The sequence below is a fragment of the Drosophila arizonae genome, chromosome 2 (assembly GCF_054131065.1).
Source record: "Drosophila arizonae isolate 15081-1271.41 chromosome 2, UAZ_ARI_1.0, whole genome shotgun sequence".
NCBI lineage: Eukaryota > Metazoa > Arthropoda > Insecta > Diptera > Drosophilidae > Drosophila > Drosophila arizonae.
Window position 1 is genome coordinate 33379089 of NC_142922.1, and position 24618 is coordinate 33403706.

Sequence of the window (24618 nt, forward strand, 5' to 3'; positions counted from 1 at the left end):
ACGATTTTCGTCTTCGTTTGGTTTTTTTGTCTATGCTATTCCTTTTGTGCGTGGAGTGTTAATGTGGGAAAATACAAGTGCATAATTGTATACATATGTAACACGTCACTTTTCTGATTTTGCTGAGGCGTGCGGACGTAATTTTGAAGGAAAGTATTTCGCAGTGAGTTATAAATATAAATATGCTCTATCTGGTATGTTTGTTATGAAAGTAATGGAGCTTGTAATCGATCTTTTCATTCACATAGGCGACAAGTAATCAATGGAGAAAATAATGGGCATTTCTGCACACAACACAATATACCCGCAACCAATATATATATACATTACTAAATCGTTTCTATATTTCAATTAGTAATTATTTCTGCAATATATATATATATATATATATATATATATATATATATATATATATATATATATATATATATATATAATATGGCTTACATCTGTGCAATGTAATTGCAGAAATAATTACTAATTGAAATATAGAAACGATTTAGTAATGTAGCACTTTTTATTTAAATTGATAATAATTATAATTTATTATGTCCTATTAGCTAAATATTATTTACATTCTTCAAATCTAAATTCACTCAGTCTATATTTACATAACTACATATTACTTTATTGTTCTATTTTTTTGTGGTCAAATTTTTGCTTCGTCAGCCGACTTTTCTGAATCCACCCTTCGGTTTTAATAGCATCTGTTCATTAAACATTATTAATTTTTTGTTATTAAAGATCTTTTATCTTTAATAAGTAAAAGTACACACCAGATAGAGCATATTTATATTTATAACCACTGACCAGAGAACACATAGACTAGACATTTAGAACAAATTTTTCTACAGCAGAAAATGTTAAGTTGGTCGACCACTTTACTTCGTATTTGTTCGGCTCGGTCGCTGGAGGTTCGAGCAGTGAAAATATTGGACGACAAAAACAGTGCGCTGTGAGCGCTCAGACGAAATGGTCGTGATTATGTATGAAGCACTCTTATGTGCCATTTGTCCTACTCTCTCTCTCTCTCTCAGTTCCTCTCTCTCGCTCTCTATGGCCGCTGAAATCATCACTCTCAGCGGCGCACAAAAATTGAAATTTTTGTTCGCGACGATCCCAGCTTTTTCCTTTTCAGCGAAGGGTATACCTAAATCATAAAAGCGTTTGTCAGGCTCATGCAAACAAAATGTAGCGTTTCGATGGATATTCGTGGGAAGGGTATGAAAGCGTTGATACGCATAAAGAATATGAATTCGCGACGGGCAAGCATACACACACTTGCAGTCTCTGGAAACATGTGTGAGCATTTGTGGCCTGTGTGCGTAACTCTTGCTGCCTGAGCAAATTGTAGTGCCCAAAATTTACCGTTGATTGGCCTTTGAGGGAGCACATACATTTGCATACATATGTGTATGTATGTATGAGATGGGATAATAATTGTCTGGCGATTCAGTAGTTTGTCAATTTTGTATTGTTTGAATTGTAGAGTGACTGCCAAATGAGCCTTTATGACTTAATCAGTAATTTCGACATGCGTATTTCATTTCAAGTTTTTATAGTCCACTAGCCAATATATTGTAAAGCATTTAATAAACATATAAGTGTACCCCGATAAAATTTTTTCGGTTGAAATTTGAATAAAATATTTAATTATAATTATATATATGTATGTATATATATATGATTAGCTAAATTAGTATATAAATGTACGTAAATATGTACATATACATTTGCGTGAAGTGGATATCCGTAACACCAACCAACCAGTGGCACAATGATCTTTACTGCTGAAAAGGAAAAAGCTGGGATCGTCGCGAACAAAAATTTCAATTTTTGTGCGCCGCTGAGAGTGATGATTTCAGCGACCATAGAGAGCGAGAGAGAGGAACTGAGAGAGAGAGAGAGAGTAGGACAAATGGCACATAAGAGTGCTTCATACATAATCACGACCATTTCGTCTGAGCGCTCACAGCGCACTGTTTTTGTCGTCCAATATTTTCACTGCTCGAACCTCCAGCGACCGAGCCGAGCAAATACGAAGTAAAGTGGTCGACCAACTTAACATTTTCTGCTGTAGAAAAATTTGTTCTACATGTCTAGTCTATGTGTTCTCTGGTCAGTATTATAACTCAGTGCGAAATACTTTCCTTCAAAATTGCGTCCGCACGCCTCTGCAAAATCAGAAAAGTGACGTGCCACATATGTATGCAATTATGCACTTGTATTTTCACACATTAACACTCTACGCGCAAAAGGAATAGGCATAGGCAAAGAAACCAAGCGAAGACGAAAACCGTTTGTGGATTAGAGGAGAAGGGGCGGGCATACAAAAACGAAGTTGACAACAGCACGATTCTTTTGTACGAGTAGTCGCTTTTCTTTTGTACATTACAAATGCGTCGAAAAAAATCTCATAGGTAATGCATTACTTTACGTCTCGTATGTAATGCATTATTTCGACCGACCTCATTCAGCTCATCGTCACTGGGAAGCGAAATGATTGTGCTTTCGTATATTTTCGTAGCCCGAACTCAAAAAGTGAAGAGCCGAGCAAATACGAAGTTGTGTGGAGCGCAACGCTCGAAAAAGTGTGCAAAACGCTTTACACTGCGTGTCCGGTCTATGAGTTCTGTGGTTAGTGGCGCAACCTACTGTCTTTTAACAGTGGTTTCTTGTAAAATCAGAAGACTCAAAGAATTATTGGTATAGCAATTGCTCAAAGGGTTCAGGGGATCTGCAAGTCGTTATATATTTACATATACAGATTCCTAAAATTCACTGAAGCATTCGATTAATTCGTAAATATAAAATTTCAGTTCCAATGTTTATTTTTTTTTAAAGCTGAATTTAAATTATTTATTGAATTCAACTTGTCAATTTTCTCGTTCATACAGCATTTTGTATTTTCTTTTCATAGCATTCATATAATTTTAATATACCGGGATCTTAAGTATAAAAAATAAGTATAATTGTTCCAACACTTTAAACTATTTCCAATAGCTTATTGATCATTACTGTCGTAAATAATTCAAACCCAATTTATATAACTTCTATGATTTGGGTTAGCAAGATTGATTTGTTTCGTGAAGTACATATATTTAAGGCGAAATGAATGAACCTCAGTAACTTGATTCGCGTTTCAAGAAAGGGTCGGAAATTGAATTTCATCATCCACTTTTAAATTTTTTGATCCAGCGCGATGTTGTTTTGCAAATTTATATGACGGAATTTTTTCGAATCCAGTGTTGGCCACTGATTCTTCTCGATGACCTCCGCGCGTTGGTGCTCGTGGTCCTTTCCGAAATCCAGACTTTCGCCCATCATTGAAATTAAACTGAATGTCTACAATACGTTGTATACGACCAACACGCTGGGGATACATTGATGGGTCGTATTCCAATTCATCTTCAATATCTGTTGTCTTTTTTTTATTTAAGACAGTCATTTTTTTCCATTCTGAGTTATCTACGCCTTCACCAGCTTTTCGCAGATTGAAATTTGGCTTAGCACGTTGATCCTTAAGGGCCTTCCATTCATCAAGAGTCATTAGCTTTGACTCATCTTCTTCCAAAGTATTCGTAGGTTCGCCAGACTGTTCATTTGCAGAGTCTTCTTTATCTGCTACAGGAGCTGCAGTGGCCGATTTCAGTTCTTCAATATCCTGCTTTGCAGATCCCCAATTGTGTGCCCCAGCTCCATCGCGCTTATCCACAGACTTAACACCTAAAATAAACGGATTTGTTTTGCGATTTAGACCAGTAAAAGGGTAATTTGTTTCTTATGTAAGCTAGAATACGTTTTATATAGAGAATCTGTTTTACATTTTTATGAGCTGGCTGTATTGAATATAAGTTATGAATGAATTTTCTATGAGCATGTTTTTTAGACTACACAACTATTTTATAAAGGATTTATTCATCCATTTGCCGTTCACCACGCATTTTATATTGCCGAACTTTGGGTGAAAATTGCCAAGATCTATAACACTCCGATAAGAAGTGCCTTAACAAAAGTCAGCTTTCCAAAGCAATAACAAACAAGTAAGAAAGCTCTAGTCGAGACTGCTCGACTACGAGATCCCCTGAACCCTTGGAGTGTTAGCTATTTCAATAATTTTTCGCGTCTTTCAGCTTACACAACACACACACACACACACACACACACAAACGCACGCACACACAGGCATACATACACACACATATATACACACAAGCATAATCACGCATGGGCGGCAGTGAGCGCTTACTATGAGAACTTAATTGCTTAATAACTTTTTTGTGGACGTACGATCTTCATGAAACTTTCAGATTATGATTATAACATGGATATACATGTAATTGCCAAAGCACAAGTCTCTAGTATTTGAAATACGCTTTTTACAAAAGTGAGGGTGAGGGGGTGAATTTAAGGGAGGGGGTAAATTTTAACAAAAACCGAAATTGTATAAATTCCATATAAGCATACATTAAAAATGTGGAGACTCTAGCAATAAAGGTGTAGAAGATATAATTTTATAACTGGTTTTCGATAAGGTTTTTTATCGATAAAAAAAGATCGGGATGAGTTATCGATTTTTAATGATATACACATAAACATTTACACACACACATATACACACAAGCATAATCACGCATGGGCGGCAGTGTTCGCTTACTATGAGAACTCAATTGTTTAATAACTTGTTTTGTGGACATCTTCATGAAACTTTCAGATTATGATTATAACATGAATATGCATGTATTTGCCAAAGCAAAAGTCTCTAGTATTTGAAATACGCTTTTTACAAAAGTGAGGGTGAGGGGGTGGATATAGAGGTGGGGGTAAATTTTAACAAAAACCGAAATTGCATATAAGCATTTGGAGACTCTAGCAATAAAGGTGTAGAAGATATAATTTTATAACTGGGATCGGGATGGGTTATCGATTTTTAATGATAAACTCGATATCCGCGCTGTAATTGCGAACAATTAAAAAAAAATTGAAGTCTATAGCTCTTATATCTTCGCAAATCGACGCGTTCAAACATACGGACAGGGCTAAATCGACTTAGCTCGTCGCCCTGATCAATAATATATACATATGTATACTTTGTGGGGTCTGCCACGCCTCCTTCTCCCTGTTACATACATTTCAACAAAACCATTTTTCTTCCATATATATGTATATCTATATTCAAGATATATGTGATATTTACCCGTTTTATCCGAACCAGATTGACGGTCAAATTCTCGCTTTCCAAATTTCTCATTACCACGGAAACGTGCAGTCTTACTATCACGATCTCTAATATGCCTTTGCGGAAGCTCATTATTGTACTCTGATGAATTGGAATTAATCTTCTCTGAGCCGTTCATACGAACATTTTTAGTACGCAATTCTTTGATACCATTCGAAACACTATTTCCTTTTGAGCCGCAGTTTTGATTTGTAATTTTCGTATTATTGTTATTTAGCGTATTTATCTTATTTTCCTTTTCATTTTTAACAGTGTTCGACTGTACATAATGGTCTTTTTTTTTTTTGCCGGTCCCGGCGCTTTGTTTAAGTGGAATAGCAGGTGCCACCGATTCATCATCCATAGATAATAGCTCATAGCGATTATTGCCGGAAATTTCCATGTTGCAATATTAAAAAAACAATACGCGTTTATTTAAAGATGTCAAAATTATAAAAAGATTAGTTTCTTCCTGTAGATAACATTCGCTTTCACTGCTGTCAATTCCTTTGATATGGACTCTTTGAACGGATGTCTATTATCGAATTAGGTCTGCAGAAATCAAACTTATATATTTTGTAAAAAGTTTACAAAGGAATGAAACACTGGAATGAAATTGCATTTGAGCATGTAAGGCTGCCAATATTACTAAAACAGTCTGTCATGTATACATTTTATTTAAACAAAATATGTATATAAATTGATAATAAATTAAGTTTTCAGGATAGAGATAAGATGAGAGCATCTAATTTGTGTGTGATAATATTTCTGTTGAAGGTACAGAGACTATCAAAATAATATGCTAATATCATAAATTCATATTCGAATCGACGATTTGATAAATAAAATGTAAATATAGTCTGAGTGCAATCAAGTTGATGGTCACTTATTAAACCTAAATGTAACCATAAGCATACATTTCAGAATATTAAATACGCAATTATACAAACGCAGTCGCATTGTTCAGGTAGCAGGTAGCATTTATCGATAAGTTTATATTCATATTGAAATTAAAGAATATTATTTCGATATCTATTGATAGACGTACTAGGCCATGGTTTTCCAAATATATTAGTTTATCTATCGGCCATCACTAACCGATATAAAAAACATATTTTCATTTGATTCGTTGTGGTCGAAATTTTTAGTCTTCGTCGCAGTGCATATAAGAAATTCAAGTTTTTTTTTGTTTTTGCAAATTTCTGTGGAAATTTATAAATAAACTGCGCAATTACTCCGATGGTTTTGTATTCTCTAATCGAACTCATAGAACGCAAAAAGGTTAAAAATAGTATGTACGTATATCTGGTAGATAGACATTTGACTAGATTTATCTATATTGTATCAATGTTTTTAATATTTAAGCGCTCTGTATGAAAAATATAAAAAATATATCTCCATAATTTGCTGGGATTTGGAGCCAGTTAAGATTCCAATTGAAAACACACTTGGATAGCTTAAAAAGAAAAGAAAAGAAAAAGAAAACACCGGTAAGTTATCCCTAAATGCAATTTCTCATAATAAATTTAAGCTCGGTAGGTTTCTATAGATGCATATATAAACTGAACTATCTCTGTTTATAACATGTGTAATCATATTAAATCAATTAGTATGGTATGACATCATTCCCTATGCGTTTCCAACCAGCTAAATGTTTAGGACGCGTAGCAACATTATACTATTCTACATACCCCTAATAACAGTCTACCTATGTATGTATGTATATATGTGTGTGATATCGTCATATGTGTGTGTATATGGAACCCAGTGAGTTATCCTCCTATGTTAGTTTTAAACTAAGAATATCAAAAGATAGATAATTTTGTAAAATATCTATTTTGATTCATGGATTTGTCAGTTAGATATCGACTGTCGAAATATACTTCCCGAATGAGTCACGCAATAAACCTTTGCATGAGAATATCTTACAGGCTTTAAATATAATTTATGGCTTTGCAAAGTTTGAAAATCGCAAAACCTTCGAATTTCTTTTAGTTAAAAAAGCATTATGTGAATGTTTCTTTTAACGCTGCATACATTAATATGTATTTAGGAATGTTGCAGTCGGGGTTACCGACTATGTGATACTCATTGACGGTAAAAGAAAAGATTTAATCTATTTTGGCAGGCATGATGGAGTTCTAATTCTCTATATTAGTTTAGAATTTAAGGTAAGGTACTAGTAATTGTCGATTCGCCATTTCCATATGGAAATAGTATCTATCTACTATAAATTTTTCATTATAGGTTACCAGCGCGATTTTGTATATATTTTAAGTTTCGAGCTCTTTATATACAACATGCTAGTACTACATAAAAAAAATGTACTGACATGAAATGTAAATGGAAAAGTACTCGAAATAATTAATATTGTTGAATATATTGTTGAATGGTAGACACAGTAATTAAAAGAATATGGTTGAAAAAAAAGGGGAAAATTTATTTATTTTAACATTGCACACAAACATAGTTTAGACAGCAAAAACTCTGGCTGTTTTTTGCTTTAATAGGACTTTATACAAATTTGCAGAGTGCAACGGTGTCTAATTTGAGAATCCAAAAGTCTTTACTGCTTAAAATACAATTTGTCCTATTGACCCATTTGTGGTATTCATTATAACAATCGGATTGTATATTTCTTTATAATAACTCAGCTCATCGTCCTGATCAAAAATATGTATAAATATTTTTTGGCGCCTGTTTGGACAGCTAAATTCAAAATTTCATACGTAATTTACTGTTTACTCCTACAATTTTATTTAAAATTTTTAGTTTTATTTACAAATTACGGACGAAGAAAATTTAAAAAATCTATCGTTCAATATTTTCGATTTTGCAATGCTTTGACCGTGAATGAGTATTCTGGAGGCCGTATTTCCACGTTCTTTTCAGGAGAACAGGCGTGATAGGCCCCAATAAAAACACTGAGCATTAATAGCCGGAGGACGTTGATATTTGACTTTGATCTGCAATTGTTTAGACTTTTATTATATCTGTTTTGTCGAAGCTTTGGAAGCATTGTCTGATTGGAGTTTTTTTTCGGGCAACCTATAGAATCACTTATGAAATTAGTGTAATTGTGACTACTTTTTATTCAGCAAGATTCGTGTATAATATAAAATAATAAGGGAAACAAATAAAGCTAGTGAATAAGTAAAAATTAGTACTTCAATAATCTGCGGAGAAACTCAATGTATCATAACTTAATGAATAATTGCTTGGTTCTCACGTTATTTCTAGATAAGTGTCAGTTAGATCCCATAAATCAAACACATCTTTGCAAAAATTTTAATATATGTGTGCTTTTAATTATATGTCTTATGTTACAATACACGTTTTCCCCTTTAATTTTATAGCTATGAATAATTATCACAATAAATATATTAAATATATATTTTATTAATAAAATCGTCGACCATATGCAGATCTTACACTAAATTTCTTTTATGTTAATCGCGTCATAATCATAATGGCTACAAAATATAAAAAAATGTTTGATAAAACTGAATTTTCAAAAATATTATTAACATTGTCTCTAAAAGAGGTGATTCAAATAGAATTTAGAACTAAAAATGTAAACAAACTAAATAGACTAGTTGTTTGTACAGACGAATTGAAGAAAAAGTATTCATGCAATGTTTGCAAAGTTGTTCAATATGGAAACAAGAATTTAATTAGTCATCTCCATGGGAAGAAACATTTAGCTAAAATGGAGTCTGTAACCCAATTATTTCTTCCTAAATTCTCTGAGGAAAATATTTTAATAAATAAATATAATAATGTTAAAGAATTACCAGTATCTAACAAGGTTGAATGTTCCAGGGATAAAGAGAAAGCTGGAGAAACACAGAATCCATCAGACCCCATTAAACTAAATCAGCAACTGCACAAAAATAAAACTCTATCTACTGGTATTGAGGCCAAAAATAAAGAACCTAAAATCCCCAATTTCAATTTAGGTTCTAATAAACATGACATGACAAACATGATTCGAAAAGTAAAAATAACTAATATAGATAATAACAGAAAAACAGATGAAGATGATGATATTACTGTGAATTCTGTTTTTCCACATCAATTTAATAAGCAATTAGTTCAACAAAGTGCAGTAAAGTGCGAAAGTAATGGCTCAAATTACTCTGAAAGTATTGGAGAACCAACATGCGGATCCGAATCCAAAGTAAACTATACTGATGTCAATGCAACCAACGCTGAAACAATTACAGAAAAATTGAGCCTGACACCTGATATTGGGGGAAATCCGACACCATCAACAAGAAAAACAAACATTTCATGTGTTCCAATATCAAAATTAATAGGAAATTCGAAGGCTGGCTGCTCGGTTCCTACATCTATAGTGCCGATTAGAATTTCTAATCGCAATAAAAGCAAAAATAATGATGAATTAGACGTAACTAATCAATGCCTTGGGACAGGGAATGTAAAGTCTCAAAACAGCGTAACATTTGTACCCACATCAAATTGTGATTCTATTTTTGATTCGAACTCGACTATAACTGAAATCTTGGGACTTCTGGGAGTCGAGTACGTTATTAAAATAATGAGAAATCTTAATGATGGAACAGCTAAATATTTTTGTACTTTATGTAATATTACCACTGATGAGAAAATAATGAATAATCATATACAAAGCTATACTCATCGTTTAACATATTGTGAAAAACATTTCCCGACAGCCTTGCGGCAGTATCGGCAATACATTTCACATATACCTGAGCACCATATTTTTAAAATATTGCCTTCAATATTAGAAAAACTGGCAAAGGCTATTGAGAAATATCATGGACGTGAGACAGTTTATCCTTGTTACGAATACTCGTTTTCCAAAAATAAACAACGTATTATATCAACAGTCTTTAATCGAAAACATGCCTCAGAAATGCTAGGACCAGCGTTTACGCATGTGGTAGATTTAAATGAAGTGGAATTGTTGATTGAAAATTCCAGCAATTATAAATTTCCTGCTGAAAAGACTTCTACTATTAATAACGACAACCTACTTAATACTTGTAATCCCTCTAATCATACAATTATGAATCAAAATGTCGAAGCTAACTTTGCCAGTCATCCTTTCAATGAAGATCATAGATTAGAGACTGTCGATGATGAAACTCATAAACGAATGGTTGATATGTTTTTAAGAGAGACTAGACAGAATCAACGTTCTTGTAGCAGACAACCGTCTAGAACTCCTAAACGTAGTCGATCAAGATCTAACTCAAATGATCGAAAGCGAATACGCTCAAATCGTTTAATAATATCGCAATGGAATGTAGAACGTAAGTCATTGTCCCCATTAAGAGATGATGATGTTTGGCAAGCTTATAGACATTTGGTTGACCACAATGTTCGTGATTTAAATACAAAATATGATTTATATAAATCAGATCCCGAAGAGCACCCTATGTATAAGGAAGAGTGGCAAAATTTCTGGAAGCGGCGTAAAGATGAACTTATAGCCGCTGGCATAAATCATAGATCATATAATTTTCAAAATGAATGGATACTATTTTTTAACTCTCGCTTGGAGGAACTGTATAATCGGGATATCGAAAATATCAAAATCAAATGCCGCGAAAGGTTATGTTTGCCAATGACTAACGACGACTTATCAAACTCTAAATACCACGTTCACACTCCCGAAAATCTATTGAAATGCGAAGAATCCATAAAAAACGATGATAGCAAGAGAAATATAAATATTATCCATGTACTTCGCCTTTTAACTGCACTAGAGGGACATTTGGGAAGTTTAGGACCTAGCATCACTGCATTATTAGCTAAAGCACTGCAAATTTGTAAATTAAATCCAGAAAAAGCAAATACATCACTACTTACAGGTGAAAACTGTGCTATCCTAGAAACAGCAAAAGAAAAATTTACGGGTCTTATAATTTCAAAAATGTTAGATCTAACTCAAGAACGCGCTTTAAGAAAGGCAATTAATGCTACTGAAGAATTACTGGAGCATTCAAAAACACTACAGCTAGAATTAGAAACCAACAAAACAGAGCTCAATAGAAATATACATGAAAATGAAACCCCTAGCAGGGTTGCTAATATGCTATATCCTAACCAGGATCGGCTAGATACAACTGAGCTCGCTTCTAAACTGGCTACTTCTTTAATCTCTCAAGGAAAAACAAGTATAAATCAAGAACAGCTTGAACAAATTGTTCAATTTTATTCTATTATGGAGAAAAGAAAACAACAAGGTTCAACCCCGTCAAGTAATTCTGTTAATAATGTAGAAAATTATTCAACAAATGTTTCTATAAATAAACAAAATATACATCACAATAATCCGTTATCTGAGGAAGAGATCAGTAACTTAAATACATCTACAGACATGAGTGAAAATTATGAGCTTTTAAGTTACAACTACGATCCAATATCTGCATTGACACGCAGTAAACATAATATGAAACTTAGTGAAAATGACGAATCTGTAAATATGGCTCGAGCAAATAAATTCAATATTAAACAAACTGAAAAAAATGAAATCTTACACAATGGGCGAGAATCACAGTACAGACGAAATGAACGTGATCAACTCAACAACAGAGATTCGACAATTCATAATAATTATGAATTTAGAAAGAAAATAAGGCAATCGTATTTTTATAAGGAAAACAATAATTAATCTGGTCGAATTGAGATGAGCCCTAGAAGGAAGCTGGATTTAATTTATAAGTATATTATAATTTCTCATATATCATGTACATATATATATATATATATATATATATATATATATATATATATATATATATATATATATTTCTACAATTAAGTATATAAATATATTACTTTCTTATCAGATAAAAAGCTTTGATTAAACTTGATCTTACGCTCTGCAGATAAGACACGTTTCAATTTTAACTTTAATGCTGTACTCCTTAAATTAAATTACACTTCACTCAGAATGCATACTTTTGGATTATTTATTGTGCAAAACATTGTATGTATTCTGCTTGAAAAAACTCTTTCCTAACTTATACCAAGGCCATCCATCGATTATTATCTTAGGATACATCACAAGCAGGAAGGATCTGACTATCTTAATGGATGCGTTAGATTGTGGACCGAGTTGGTTGCCTTTTCACAACATGACATATAATGGATGTACTCCGAATTTAATAATTGATTGAATTGATAAGCTTTTCATCCATTACAGTAAAAAAAAACTACATTGCCTACATAATAATTATAAGCCATCGAAAGTAATCCAATGGAAATTAAATTCTCCTTCTGGATTTCCCTATCCTTCATTAGAACAGAACGAAGTATGCTTCTATTGCAATTTTGTGTACAGATGCATAAGTGTACTTAATATTCTTTGATTTTTTGTTAAAATAAATATACTAAATATGTACAAATGAGAAATTATGCAAACATTTAGAGCGCTTTTAATTTTAATAAAAATGTAATGTTTAATATTATTAGTTAGAAAAAATGTAATGTTTCTTAACAGCCAATTGAATAAAAATAATACTTTTATAAAATCTCAATTTTATTGTTTCATTATGACACTAGACTGAAGGGAAAACATTACAAGATGCCGTAAGTGACTAAGAAATACTCACTTATAGCTAGATTAAAACGAATGATTTGACCTGCAATATTTGTTTATCTATTTAAATATGTTGGCAAACCAAGTTTTCTTATTAGAAATTAAAAAAAAAAAGAAATATATAATATTGCCTACGATTAACAGACAGTTAATGGTATAGTGCAATAGGAATTTAATAATTGAAAGAAAAACAAGTAAGACTGTTCTAGTCAAGACCAGATATGTGAGGACTCTAAAAAAAATAACCGGACTTACCACCACAATCGAGTGTATTCATTCACCTGATATGCCAATACAATAAACCATTATGGAATATTTGTATATTCCATATTCATTACTTTTACATCTTCTTAGGTTATCCTTTTACCCCGATTTCCTAGTGCAAAGTAGGAATACAGTATTTTTGTTTTTCGACAAAAATCAATACTTTAATAATAATATAATTTAATAATAATACAGTCGAGTCTCAAAATTTGTTAAAAATATTTGGAACCCCGTTAAATCGAAAATCCCCTTAAAAAAACATTAGTTTCATTGTAAAAATTCCATACATTTTGGTCCCCTCGTAACCTATAATTCGTATTGCAATTTGAAACCTTTTGTCGCTAAATTACCGTTTCATTTCGCTTAGTTTGTCAAGTCTTAGAAATGGCAAATAGAATTGCGTATATCCGTAAGACCTCACAATCGCTTAAGATCAAGACATTTTTTCAAAAAAGGGAAAGGTAAAAAAAAAAAAAAAAAAAATTGACAGCAAAATAATTTAGTTTCGAATAAGACCTTATCAGTCGCGCAAAAGCAAGACATTATTTCATCCATTGACAAGGGAACACAAAAAATTTACGTGACAAAAAATACATAAAAAAGAGTTTATTCTGTAAACATCATCTCATAGTAACCTGAAGCGTGAGAAACATGCTGAACACACAAATGTAGAAATGCCAAGCAATCGAAGATAACCGACTTTTTATACCCTGAACGCATTGAAAATGGGAAATCAGGAAATCATAACAGACAGAAGGAAGCGTGGCAGACCCCACAAAGCATATATGTATATATTCTTGATCAGGGCGAGCTGAGTCGATTTGGCCCTGTCCGTCCGTCCGTATGTCGATCTCAGAAGATATAAGAGCTAGAGACTTGAAATTTTTTTCCTAGGTCCGTGTATATCACGCGCATATCGAGTTTCTCTAAATATCGATACCCGATAGTACAGTTAGCATAGCGCGTGTTTATACGTACGTGTGGTTGCATGTGTGGGTATATGTACATAAAGGAAGTGCAGAATGATTAGAATATCAGCTTGGAGGGCTCAGGGTATCTCCTATTCGAGCCGTCTCGATTAGAGCCTTCTTACTTGTTTTTTTTTTTTTAGTCTAGTATTTATTTTCAATGCTTAGCCTATTCTAGCCTAATCCTAGCCCCGCAACGGAGTTAAACAGCTGGAAACATACAGTGACGAACTAAATTATTGGCACAGCAGGCTTTAAAACTTTATAGCAATTTCTCAAATATTTTGCAACGTTTTTTTTAATGAAACAAAAAATTAACCAAATAGAATAGGGGATTTTGAAAATTATACAAAAAAATATTCCAAAAAACTTCATCGTACATTTAAAAAAAATTAAATAACAAAAAAAAAAAACCTAAATTTTGCTGAACAAAATTATTGGCATACTTAGTATTTTTTTTTTTTTTTTTTTAATAATTTGATCGATCGGGCAAAGTAATTTTGGCAATTTTACTATATGTTATGTTTCTTTATTTAAAGCTTAGCAAATTTGAATTTTAATATAGAAAATTAGAGCATATATTTTTACTTTTCTAAATAATGGCACCTAAGCAAAAAGAGACATCGATAGCTCAGAGGAAAATTTTCCTGCATTTGCACGATCAAGTCAAATTTTATGCATAAACTGGAGAGATAATGGAAAGAAACCGATTTTCTATTCGAAGCTACGTGCAGCGCTCCAAGGAAGCCCGCAATTTGCTAAGTTCATAAACATACAGGTCGCCTTAAGATGTTGAACAGCCATGAATGCTGGAAAATCATTCGAAATGTGCAAGTGAATCCCAAAATAACATCTACACAGATTGCTGCTGAAGTTACAAAAGAAATGGGGAAGGATATGCACCCGATTAGAATACGAAGAGTAGTGCACAAGGCCAAATACAAAGTGCATGTGGTTAGACGAAAACCGTGCATCAAAGGTGCTTATAAAAAGAAGCGTTTGGACTACGCTAAGGAAAATTTTAGCAAGCCATCTGATTATTGAAGTCAAGTCTTCTTCTGTGATGAGTGGAAATTCAATATATTTCGATCGGATGGGCGTTAAACTGGTTAGAGAATGCCGAATACTTCGTTTCACAAAAACAATATTACGCCAAGTGTTAGGCATGGTGGTTGCGGGGTGATGGTCTGGGGTTGCATATCTGCTGCAGGTGTGCAGACAAACATTTGTATCTAAATATTTTGAGTGATAACCCTTAAAAAAAATTCTGAAAAGCTACAACTTACAAGCTCGTTCACATTTCAACATGACAATGACCCCAAGCATTCTGCCCATATCGTCAAAATATGGCTACCGCCCATGTGTTACCGCACCCACCACTATCTCCAGACCTATATAGAATTGAACGCTTGTGGAAAGAATTGGATAGGCGCATCTCAAATCGGGTAATAACAAATCAAGCCGACCTAAAACAAGCCTTATTGAGGAATGGCAAAAAATTAGCGAAGACGTCACTCAAAAATAATTGTTTTCGATTCCAAACCTATTATCAGCCATTATTAAAGTTTAAAGGATACCCAATGTTAATTATAGCTATTATCAAATTTTTTCATACCATTTTTATGTTTATGAATTTTTTTTTTTTGTGTGCCAATAATTTTGTTCAGCAAAATTGAGGTTTTTGGTTATTGAATTAAAAAAAAATACATTGATGTTTTTTACTGTATAATTTAATAAATGCCCAATTCTATTTAGTAAATTTTTTGTTTCACTAGAAAAGCTTGCTTAAAAGCTTGCTATGCCAATAATTTAGTTCGTCACTGTAGCTTGGATATAGCAAGTAACCATAAAGAAGTACCGCTATTATTTTGTTTCGTATGTAGCTCCGAATTTTTATACCCTGAACCCATTGAAAATGGGAAATCAGAGTATAATGGTTTTGTTAAATGTATGTAACAGGCAGAAGGAGGCGTGGCAGACCCCATAAAGTATATATATTCTTGATCAGGGCGACGAGCTGAGTCGATTTAGCTCTGTCCGCCTGTCCGTATGCTTGAACGCGTCGATCTCAGAAGATCTAAGAGCTAGAGACTTGAAATTTTTTTCCTAGGTTCGTGTATAGCACGCGCATATCGAGTTTTGCTTTAAATATCGATTAAAAACATTATCGAAAATCAGTAATAAATTTATATCTACATATCCACATCTTTAAAGCTAGACTCTCCAAATTTTTTATGTATACTTATATAGATTTTATACAATTGAGATTTTCGTCAAAATTTACCCCCCACCTCTAATTCACCCCCTCATCCTCACATTTGTAAAAGGTGTATTTCAAATACTAGAGATTTGTGCTTTGGCAAATACATGAATATTCATATTATAATCATAATCTGAATAATCTTTCATGAAGATCGTATGTTTATAAGAAAAGCTATTAAACAATTAAGTTCTCTAGCAAGCCAACACTGCAGCCAATACGTGTTTATACGTGCGTACGTATGATGTATATGTGCGTGTATGTGTGCATATGCGAATAATTTTTGAAATATCAGTTGCTCGAAGGGTTCAGGGGATCTCGTAGTCGAGCAGTCTTGACTAGAGCATCCTTACTTGTTTCGTTTAGTTTGTTTTTGCTTATGATTTTGTTTTCTTCAGCTTAAAATGATAAAGTACAGAAAAGACAAACTCTGTGGCTTTTGCGTCTCGTTTCATTAATTATGTAGCAATTTTATGGGTCGAGTATACTTATGCAGGTCACTAGTAGTTACGTATGTATTAAAGAAGCGTACGAAGATTGGACTACCGGGGCTTCAAAAGCTAATCTTATGTGTATCATGTCATGTCAATTGAATTAAAAGTTTGTCTCTTTGTAAAAGGTCGAGCCCAAAAAGTTGTATTTATAGAATTGTAAAAAGAAGATGTAATACTTAGACTTGAGGATTTTTTTGGTAATACCGTATATGCATCGTGTATATCGAGTTTGTTTCCGAAATTCGATAAACATTTCCGTTATTTTGTTATAGAATATCGCTTGAGTCTCCATATTAAACATAGATTCCTCTTTATTTTATAAAACTTCACCCCTTTCCCAACAAGTTTGCAATAGAAGTATTTCAGTTATTAGACACTTGTGCTTTTCCAGAAGCCCACACTTAAACGAATGCGAGAATGCGTATGTACATCTGTATGTATGTGCATGTGTATAAGTGCTGTTTCTTGTGTCAGCATAACATTATGGAAATACTAGTTGCTTGAAAATCTACTTTTTTCCCGTCAAATCTGGCCTTTTCGAAAATCCAATTGCGGGAAAAATTCAAAAACAGCGGGCAGCGGGAATTATGGATTTTTTTAAATTAATAATTTGCTTTTTTCTTTCAATTTATCATAATTTTTAGCGTACATATGTACATATGTAGACGTGTTTGTCATTGCAGTTGAATTAAAACTAAATAGTTCATTAGGTCAATTTTCTATTAATGAACAAATCGATAATAACTAAAGTATATATATTCAAAGCTGAGTTGATTTAGCCCCGTCCGTCTGTCTGTCCTTCCTCCTGTCCGTCCGTCCGTCTGTCCGTCAGAAGATACAAGAGCTAGAGACTTAAAAAATTTTTTTAAATGTCCGTAATTACAGCGGGGATATCGAGTTTATCATTAAAAATCGATAACTCATCCCGATCTTTTTTATCGGTAAAAAACCTTATCGAAAACCAGTTATAAATTTATATCTTCTACACCTTTATTGCTAGTGTCCAAATTTTTAATGTATGCTTATATGCAATTTATACAATTTCGGTTTTTGTTAAAATTTACCCCCCACCTCTATATCCACCCTCACTTTTGTAAAAAGCGTATTTCAAATACTAGAGACTTGTTCTTTGGCAAATACATGCATATTCATGTTATAATCATAATCTGAAAGTTTCATGAAGATCGTATGTTTATAAGAAAAGTTATTAAACAATTAAGTTCTCATAGTAAGCGCACACTGCGCCCATGCGTATGTATGTGTGTGTATATATGTGTGTGTGTGTGTGCGTGTGTGTGTATGTATGCCTGTGTGTGCGTGCGTGTGTGTGTTTGTGTGTGTGTGTGTGTGCGTGTTTCTTGTGTAAGTAGAAAGACGCAAAAAATGATTGAAATAGCTATTGCTCCAAGGGTTCAGGGGATCTCGTAGTCGAGCAGTCTCGACTACAGCTTTCTTACTTGTTATTAATAGGTTGCCGGCAAATTTTCAAATAGTAAAAAATATTGATTTGTTTTCCTTGCAAATGTATATATTTTGCGAGTAAACAAAAATAGTATCGTTTTAATACTACAGTTATTATATTCAAAGGTCATTGGAAGTATTAAACATGAATATAAGAATATGCACCCAATTCAGTGAGGAAATTCTTAAGACTCTGCGTAGAGGTGTGCTTATAAATATTTGGAAGGAAATAAAAAATGTAGGGACTTGGCCACTTTTGCAATGGCATTGCTTTCCCTGGCAAGTGGTAAGAAGTTTTAGTCAGGTCAGTACTGTAAAAACATAACTACGCCATGAAATGAATATTGATATGCCTACTAAGTTTTAAGCGTCAGGTAAAACATATATAGTGTAAAACTTTACAGATACGGCTTGCCATGGTTGAAGAATTCCTGCCATGACTTCTAGTTACTAAAAATATATTTAAATATCAAATCAAAGCAAAAACCATCAGCTTTTTTGTCCGATTTTTTTTACAACAAACAAATTTTCTGCTTTTTTTAAGTACCTTCCCACTAAAAACAGTTTTTTTTTTTGCTCAACAAAAGTTGGCTACACTGGGGGATATCGTAGTAGAGCTAGAGGCTTCTTATTTGTTATTGGAATATGAAATAATTGGGATCTACCAAAGCTATTGAATATATATAGTATAGTATAGTTGAAGACGACCAATGTTTTATCAATTTTTTAATCCTTACAACTGTATTAACTATGAGTATTAATTTATAAATACATTTTCTTTCATTCTTCCAGAAATGCCTGCCTCTTCGTTGTGTGATGCACACAATACTTCTGCGTAAGTTGTTTTTTTAAATATTAAATGTCCTACGGAGAAATATGTATATTTTGCCATACAATACTGTGAATACTCTGCCACGAATACTCTACCATTATTATGAAATCTCTCTGCCAGAAATACTCTACTATCTTCCCATTACTTCATAAACATATAATTTTTAGTCCGTTTTGAGAAGTGGTCTAGGGTGACGCAACGCTCTTTTCGTCATATATTTTAGGTTGTCAGCTCAAGTATATATACAAAATTTTAATGCTCTAGCATCAATAGTGCTAGAAATATTGCATATTTAACAAAGCACTATATATTCAGATCCGATTTGTAAAGTCCAGTCCAGTGCCAAATTTCATCGTTTTAGCTTTTAAACTGTACAAGATACATTTTTAGTTCCCTAATAGGACTGCTGAGATACCGAATAAACATTTTCTTATGGACAGCAAGAAGGACATTGCCTAGAACCAATATACAATCTTTTTTTTCTTTTGGGACTATGTAGTGAGTATTTATGACTCAGAGTATATTTCATATATAAACATACAATTATTGTTAGTCAATTGAATGGATATTGTAAAATAACAAGAGTCATATTTTTTGCATCTTATTATAGTGAAATTAATTACATAAATCAGGATGACTGGGTTACAAGTGGAAAAATTGGGTCACGTGATGCGGTATTGGTTTTTCGCACTAATATACTTAATCCAAAAACTAGGAAAACTTTAAAGGAAGCTAAGTCGATACAAATGGACCTTCAAGATCAAGAAATTAAGTCTACTTCGAGCAATATAATTCTTAAGCAAACATTATCGCCTACAGTAAGCAAAAGTCCTTTAAGCAATGCAGCACTAGGAAAGACGTATGTGTCAGTTGAAAAGTTGCCAATTTGCGGAGATCAGCAAAATCAACATAAAAAAACGCGTAATTTATTTTCTTCATGTGATACTTCGGTTTTAAGTGATGCAGATGAAAAAACGCAGTATAATGAAAAAAAACCTAAAACAAAACAAAAAGAAAATAATTCAGTTGTCGAATCAGAATCTAATTTGAATAAGGAAAGTGGCTATGATTCTATAACGACTTCTCAATCCAATACTGATAGTAACACTAGTGAGGAAGATCAAGAAGCATCTAGTGAGGAAGATAATGATTGTGGAGTAAATATGCCTGCACACCACTTACAAATTACATATAAATTTATTCAAACAGAAACAAAATTATTGAGAAAGATATTCAATGTTCATGGCTTAACTGAAGTTCAGAGCGAAACAGATTTCAATTTATTGTGGACAGGAGTCCATATGAAACTAGACACCTTACGAAACTTAGCGCTGTATCAACGAGTTAACCATTTTCCAAGGTAAGCAGAGAAGCACTACAACATTTGAGTTAACTGTATCATTAAAAAAACAAAAGAAAGGAAATCAACACACATAAATATGTTTATACCACGAGCCCATTGATATAGGAAAATATTTGATGTCATAATTAAATATGAGTACATTTAATTTCGCAATCTCATAATTCAAAAGCTAGATTGGACATTTTAATGTATATTATTGCATGCCGAGTTCGATTTCACGTACTGACAATGATTGTCACGCTCAATAAATCGATAAAGTTAGTCCATCAAGTTATTATTATTATTAATTTTTCATAAACAGAGCGTATGCATGTGATGTCTCTAGTTAAAAGTATAAAATCATATTATGTATAAGGGAACTTTAAATCAATCACCGTAACGATTATCCTTTTTATAAAAAAAAAAATGTAAGAAAGCTCTAGTCGAGACTTCACAACTACGAGCTGTTTCAATCATTTTTCGTGTCTTTCTGTTTACGCAAGACACACACACACACGCATACAAAAAGAGATACGCACGCACGCATGCATTGGCTGCAGTGGTGGCTTACTATAGGAACCTAATTGTTCAATAACTTTTCTTGTGGATGTACTTTCTTCATGAAACTTTCAGATTATGATTACAGATAAGATTTTAAGCACAAGTATTTGTATTTTGAAATACGCCTTTTAGAAAAGTGAGGGTGAGGGTGTGAATTGGGGATGGGGGTAAATTTTGAGAAAAACCGAAAATGTAAGTATACATACAAAATTTGGTTTTCGATCATCTTTTTAATCGATAAAAATAACGGGACAATTTATTGATATTTAAAGCAAAACTCGATATGCACGTGCTATAGCGGACCTAGGAAAACAATTTCAAGTCTCTAGCTCTTATATCTTCTGAGATCGACGCGTTCAAGCATACGGACAGACGGACGGTCGGACAGACGGACAGAGATAAATCGACTCAGCTCGTCGCCCTGATCAAGAATATACATATATACTTAATGGGGTCTGCCACGCCTCCTTCTGCCTGTTACATACATTTAACAAAACCATTATACCCTGATTTCCCATTGAAAATGGGTTCAGGGTATAAAAAGTAAAAACGTTGCAGTCGCGCGCTCTCGATTTCTGATTTGTAACTTAACTTAATCTAGCTCTTAAACTGTGGAAAATATAAACTTTGACGTTTTGTCACGCCCCAACAGGGCGAAAATATATTCGGCGTAGCCTTTTATATATATTCTTTTATATATATTCCGCACAGTATATAGCAGAATTTGAAAAATCACTACACCTTCGGATCCGATTTGGGCGTAGACATATAGTCTTTATAGAGTCGTAGCATTAGCTCACATGCAAAATTTTAGCGTTCTAGCTTTTAAACTGTAAATGATACAGTTTTACCCGAATTGCAGCGCTCCCAATAGTAGATATATCCGCCATAGCTTTTTAGACTCATTCACGAAACTGATATGAGTATATTGGTTTTGTGCAATGTCCGTCCGTCTGTCCGTATGAACGGCACTATATCGGCACTATTGATGCTAGAGATCTGAAATTTGGTATATATACGCGGGTTGACCACCCAAATCCCAAGATATATGTCCGCCCACAGGGGGCGTGGCAAACCGCAAAAGTTTATATCTCCTACAGCTTAAAAGCTAGAAGCTACAAATTCAGTTGAGTTACTGGTAACCTCCTCTATCGATGCCCCAAAAATAGTTTTTAAGCCTCTTTAGGGGCGTGGAATATCGAAAAATACCCTGTAATTTTTACATTCTTTGAGCGTAAGAATGCAAATTTTGCATTTAGGTTACCGGTTGCTCGTTCTAAGAACTGTTAAAAAATGAGGAGTCTACGGCCAGTAGGGGCGTGGCAATCGACATTTATAGTGCCCATATTGCCGCATTTATATGCATCAGCCATCTATTTATGTATTTGTACACATAAATAGGCTTAATAGACATTGATAACACGGAAGGAAACATTTTTATAAAATTAATAAAATATAAAAAAGCTAAAATAACAGAAAAATTTGCAATTTACAAAATAGTTTTCCGCGGGATTTGAATTCGCACCCAAGCCGAATAGCATGTTCATGTCAAAATATTTAAAATAAAGATCACCGGCGCTTCTGCCTACAGTACCACCGCGTCGTTTCGAGCAACAGTAGTTAAAACGAAATCAGATTATTGTTATGACGCCACATAGCAAAGAAAAGCCAGTGTAGCGGCTGGAAATTCAAAAACAATGCAAAGACAAATCAATCGCAACGAGATTCTTAGAATATGCTAGAGTACGCATTTATGTGCACATACATACACACATACAAATGAGCGCGTGTATAAGGCTGGAATGCTTGATGCTAAGCGTGCAGACTTACATATACATATATACATATGTATGCATTTGCGTATATGTATTTTAGCGCTATTTAAGAAGAAACAAATTTAAACTTATAAAATTATTCAACTAAGAAAAAGAAAAGTATCAAGTGCTATTCATTCAAGCTCGCATCTTCCCAATAAAATATCTATTTTATAATATAAAACCAAGTATATATATGAAAAAAAAAAAAAAAACATCGTCGAAGAGGTTTCGAACCTCCCCTACTCTAACATAACTTGCGTCGCCCTTAGCACCCGCGCCACTGCTTTGCTTGACCAGCCAGTTGCTAAAATAGAATAGCTTAATAAGAGAGCGTCATCAGACAAAACTACAGTAACGGCTAGAAAGTCCAGAAATCAATCGAAATTCTAAGAATGTGAGAAAAGGCGCGCTTCTGTCTGTACGCATAAAATAGACGATGAGTGTGTGCACATGTATAGGAAAATCGCGCTGATCTGCTGCTAGCTTGAAGCCGGTATCCAATATATGGATATAAATATATAATAAAAATCAAAATTGTATAAATGATATATGTATGTAATTTGAATGCAATGATGCAATGACATAGCAATAGCTATCGATGATTTTCCAATTTTAATGGGATCATGCCCTGTTTTTTGTTACGCACTATACTTGAAAATTGCACTATATACTCTGGTTGACAGCGTTTGGGCTGTGGATGAGTCTTCTGCAATCGGTGTCGCCCGACTGCAACGTTCTTACTTATTGATATTGGGTGGTCGACGCGGATCTACTTTTCGAATTTTAGCTTTCTAGCTCTTCAACTAATATAATTTTTTTCCAAATCGGAGCATCCGTTTTCCAATTTGCCACTCCCTTAGTGGACGGATCAGGAAAATTTTAACTCTTCATAAATTAATGACATACACGGATATATGTGTCGAATTCCAAAGTATTAAAGTCTCTAGCTACCGAAGAAGAATTTTATTTTTATTTATTTATTATTATTTTAATCGATAACAAAATAAAGATTAACGATTTTTGGAGGTTAACGATATCCGGGCTATAATACGGGCAATTAAAATAAAAATGTTAAGTCTCTAGCTCGTATATAATGGGTCCCGCATCTTTCTGCCTGTTACATACATTTCAAGAAAACCATTATACGTTGATTTTACATTTTCAATGGGTTCAAGTGTAAAGCGTTTTGCACACTTTTTTTCGAGAGTTGCGTCCCACACAACTTCGTATTTGCTCGGCTCCTAACTTTTTGAGTTCGGGCTACGAAAATATACAAAAGCACGATCATTTCGCTTCATGCGCTCGACCGACATAACCAAATTTTAAACAAAAAATGCCACTATGCTCAATATTTCAATTGCTCTCTCTCTCCCTCTCGCTGCTCTCTGCTCTCTCAAATGTGTATATGTATATATGCTTGTGAGCACAAGCAGCAGCTCACTAAACTTGAAATTTCTTCCAAGCAAGGATCCATGCCTTCCCTTCTGTGTGAAGTGTATACCGAACTTTTCAAACCCTTTGCCAAGCTTCTACAAAATATTTGCGTTTTCGTTATTATTTGTGGGAAGGCGGTGGTGCTCATAATGAAAAGCGTGCACGCACACTTTTCCTTGCTACATGTATTATGAGCATTTGTATGGCTGTGTGCGAGGCTCTTGCTGCCTGATCTTGTGGAGGGCTTACACTTCCATACATACACTTGCTCGCAGAACTCTGCGTACACTTGCAAACAAACCCCTATTTCTAAGTTTACATGTACATATATTGTATTTAATATAGAAGACTTGAGGCAATACTTCTTTTTGTA

The 24618-nt window shown here is 33.6% G+C and overlaps 3 protein-coding genes across 5 annotated transcripts in view; 2 read left to right on the top strand and 1 right to left on the bottom strand.

Moving 5' to 3' along the window:
* Nucleotides 1-2827: 2827 nt before the first annotated feature.
* vig2 (SERPINE1 mRNA binding protein-like vig2) lies at nucleotides 2828-5760 on the bottom strand. The gene is made up of 2 exons (XM_018015531.2): nucleotides 5198-5760; nucleotides 2828-3726 (listed from the first exon to the last, which is right to left on the bottom strand). Exons 1-2 carry the CDS (start codon nucleotides 5619-5621, stop codon nucleotides 3143-3145), a joined length of 1008 nt encoding a protein of 335 aa, XP_017871020.1. The 5' UTR covers nucleotides 5622-5760; the 3' UTR covers nucleotides 2828-3142.
* A 612-nt stretch (nucleotides 5761-6372) lies between these two features.
* Nucleotides 6373-24618, top strand: part of TTLL5 (Tubulin tyrosine ligase-like 5) — a 31650-nt gene continuing 13404 nt past the window's right edge. Inside the window, exons 1-3 of one of the 2 annotated variants that reach the window (XM_089463203.1) lie at nucleotides 6373-6513; nucleotides 19052-19094; nucleotides 19702-20451. In XM_089463203.1, the coding sequence (XP_089319329.1) occupies nucleotides 19054-19094; nucleotides 19702-20451 (791 nt within the window). In that variant the 5' untranslated portion in view covers nucleotides 6373-6513; nucleotides 19052-19053. Of the gene's footprint in view, nucleotides 6514-6583; nucleotides 6709-19051; nucleotides 19095-19701; nucleotides 20452-24618 lie in introns of those variants that run through there. The other variant, XM_089463202.1, reaches the window with a different exon arrangement.
* LOC108618335 (uncharacterized) lies at nucleotides 6584-12239 on the top strand. 2 transcript variants are annotated; one of them, XM_018014308.2, is made up of 2 exons: nucleotides 6584-6708; nucleotides 8575-12239. In XM_018014308.2, the coding sequence occupies exon 2, from the start codon at nucleotides 8688-8690 to the stop codon at nucleotides 11880-11882; it is 3195 nt and encodes a 1064-aa protein (XP_017869797.1). In that variant the 5' UTR covers nucleotides 6584-6708; nucleotides 8575-8687; the 3' UTR covers nucleotides 11883-12239. The 2 variants fall into 2 exon arrangements, with proteins under 2 accessions (XP_017869797.1, XP_089319320.1); XM_089463194.1 differs by having other exon boundaries at nucleotides 9041-12239.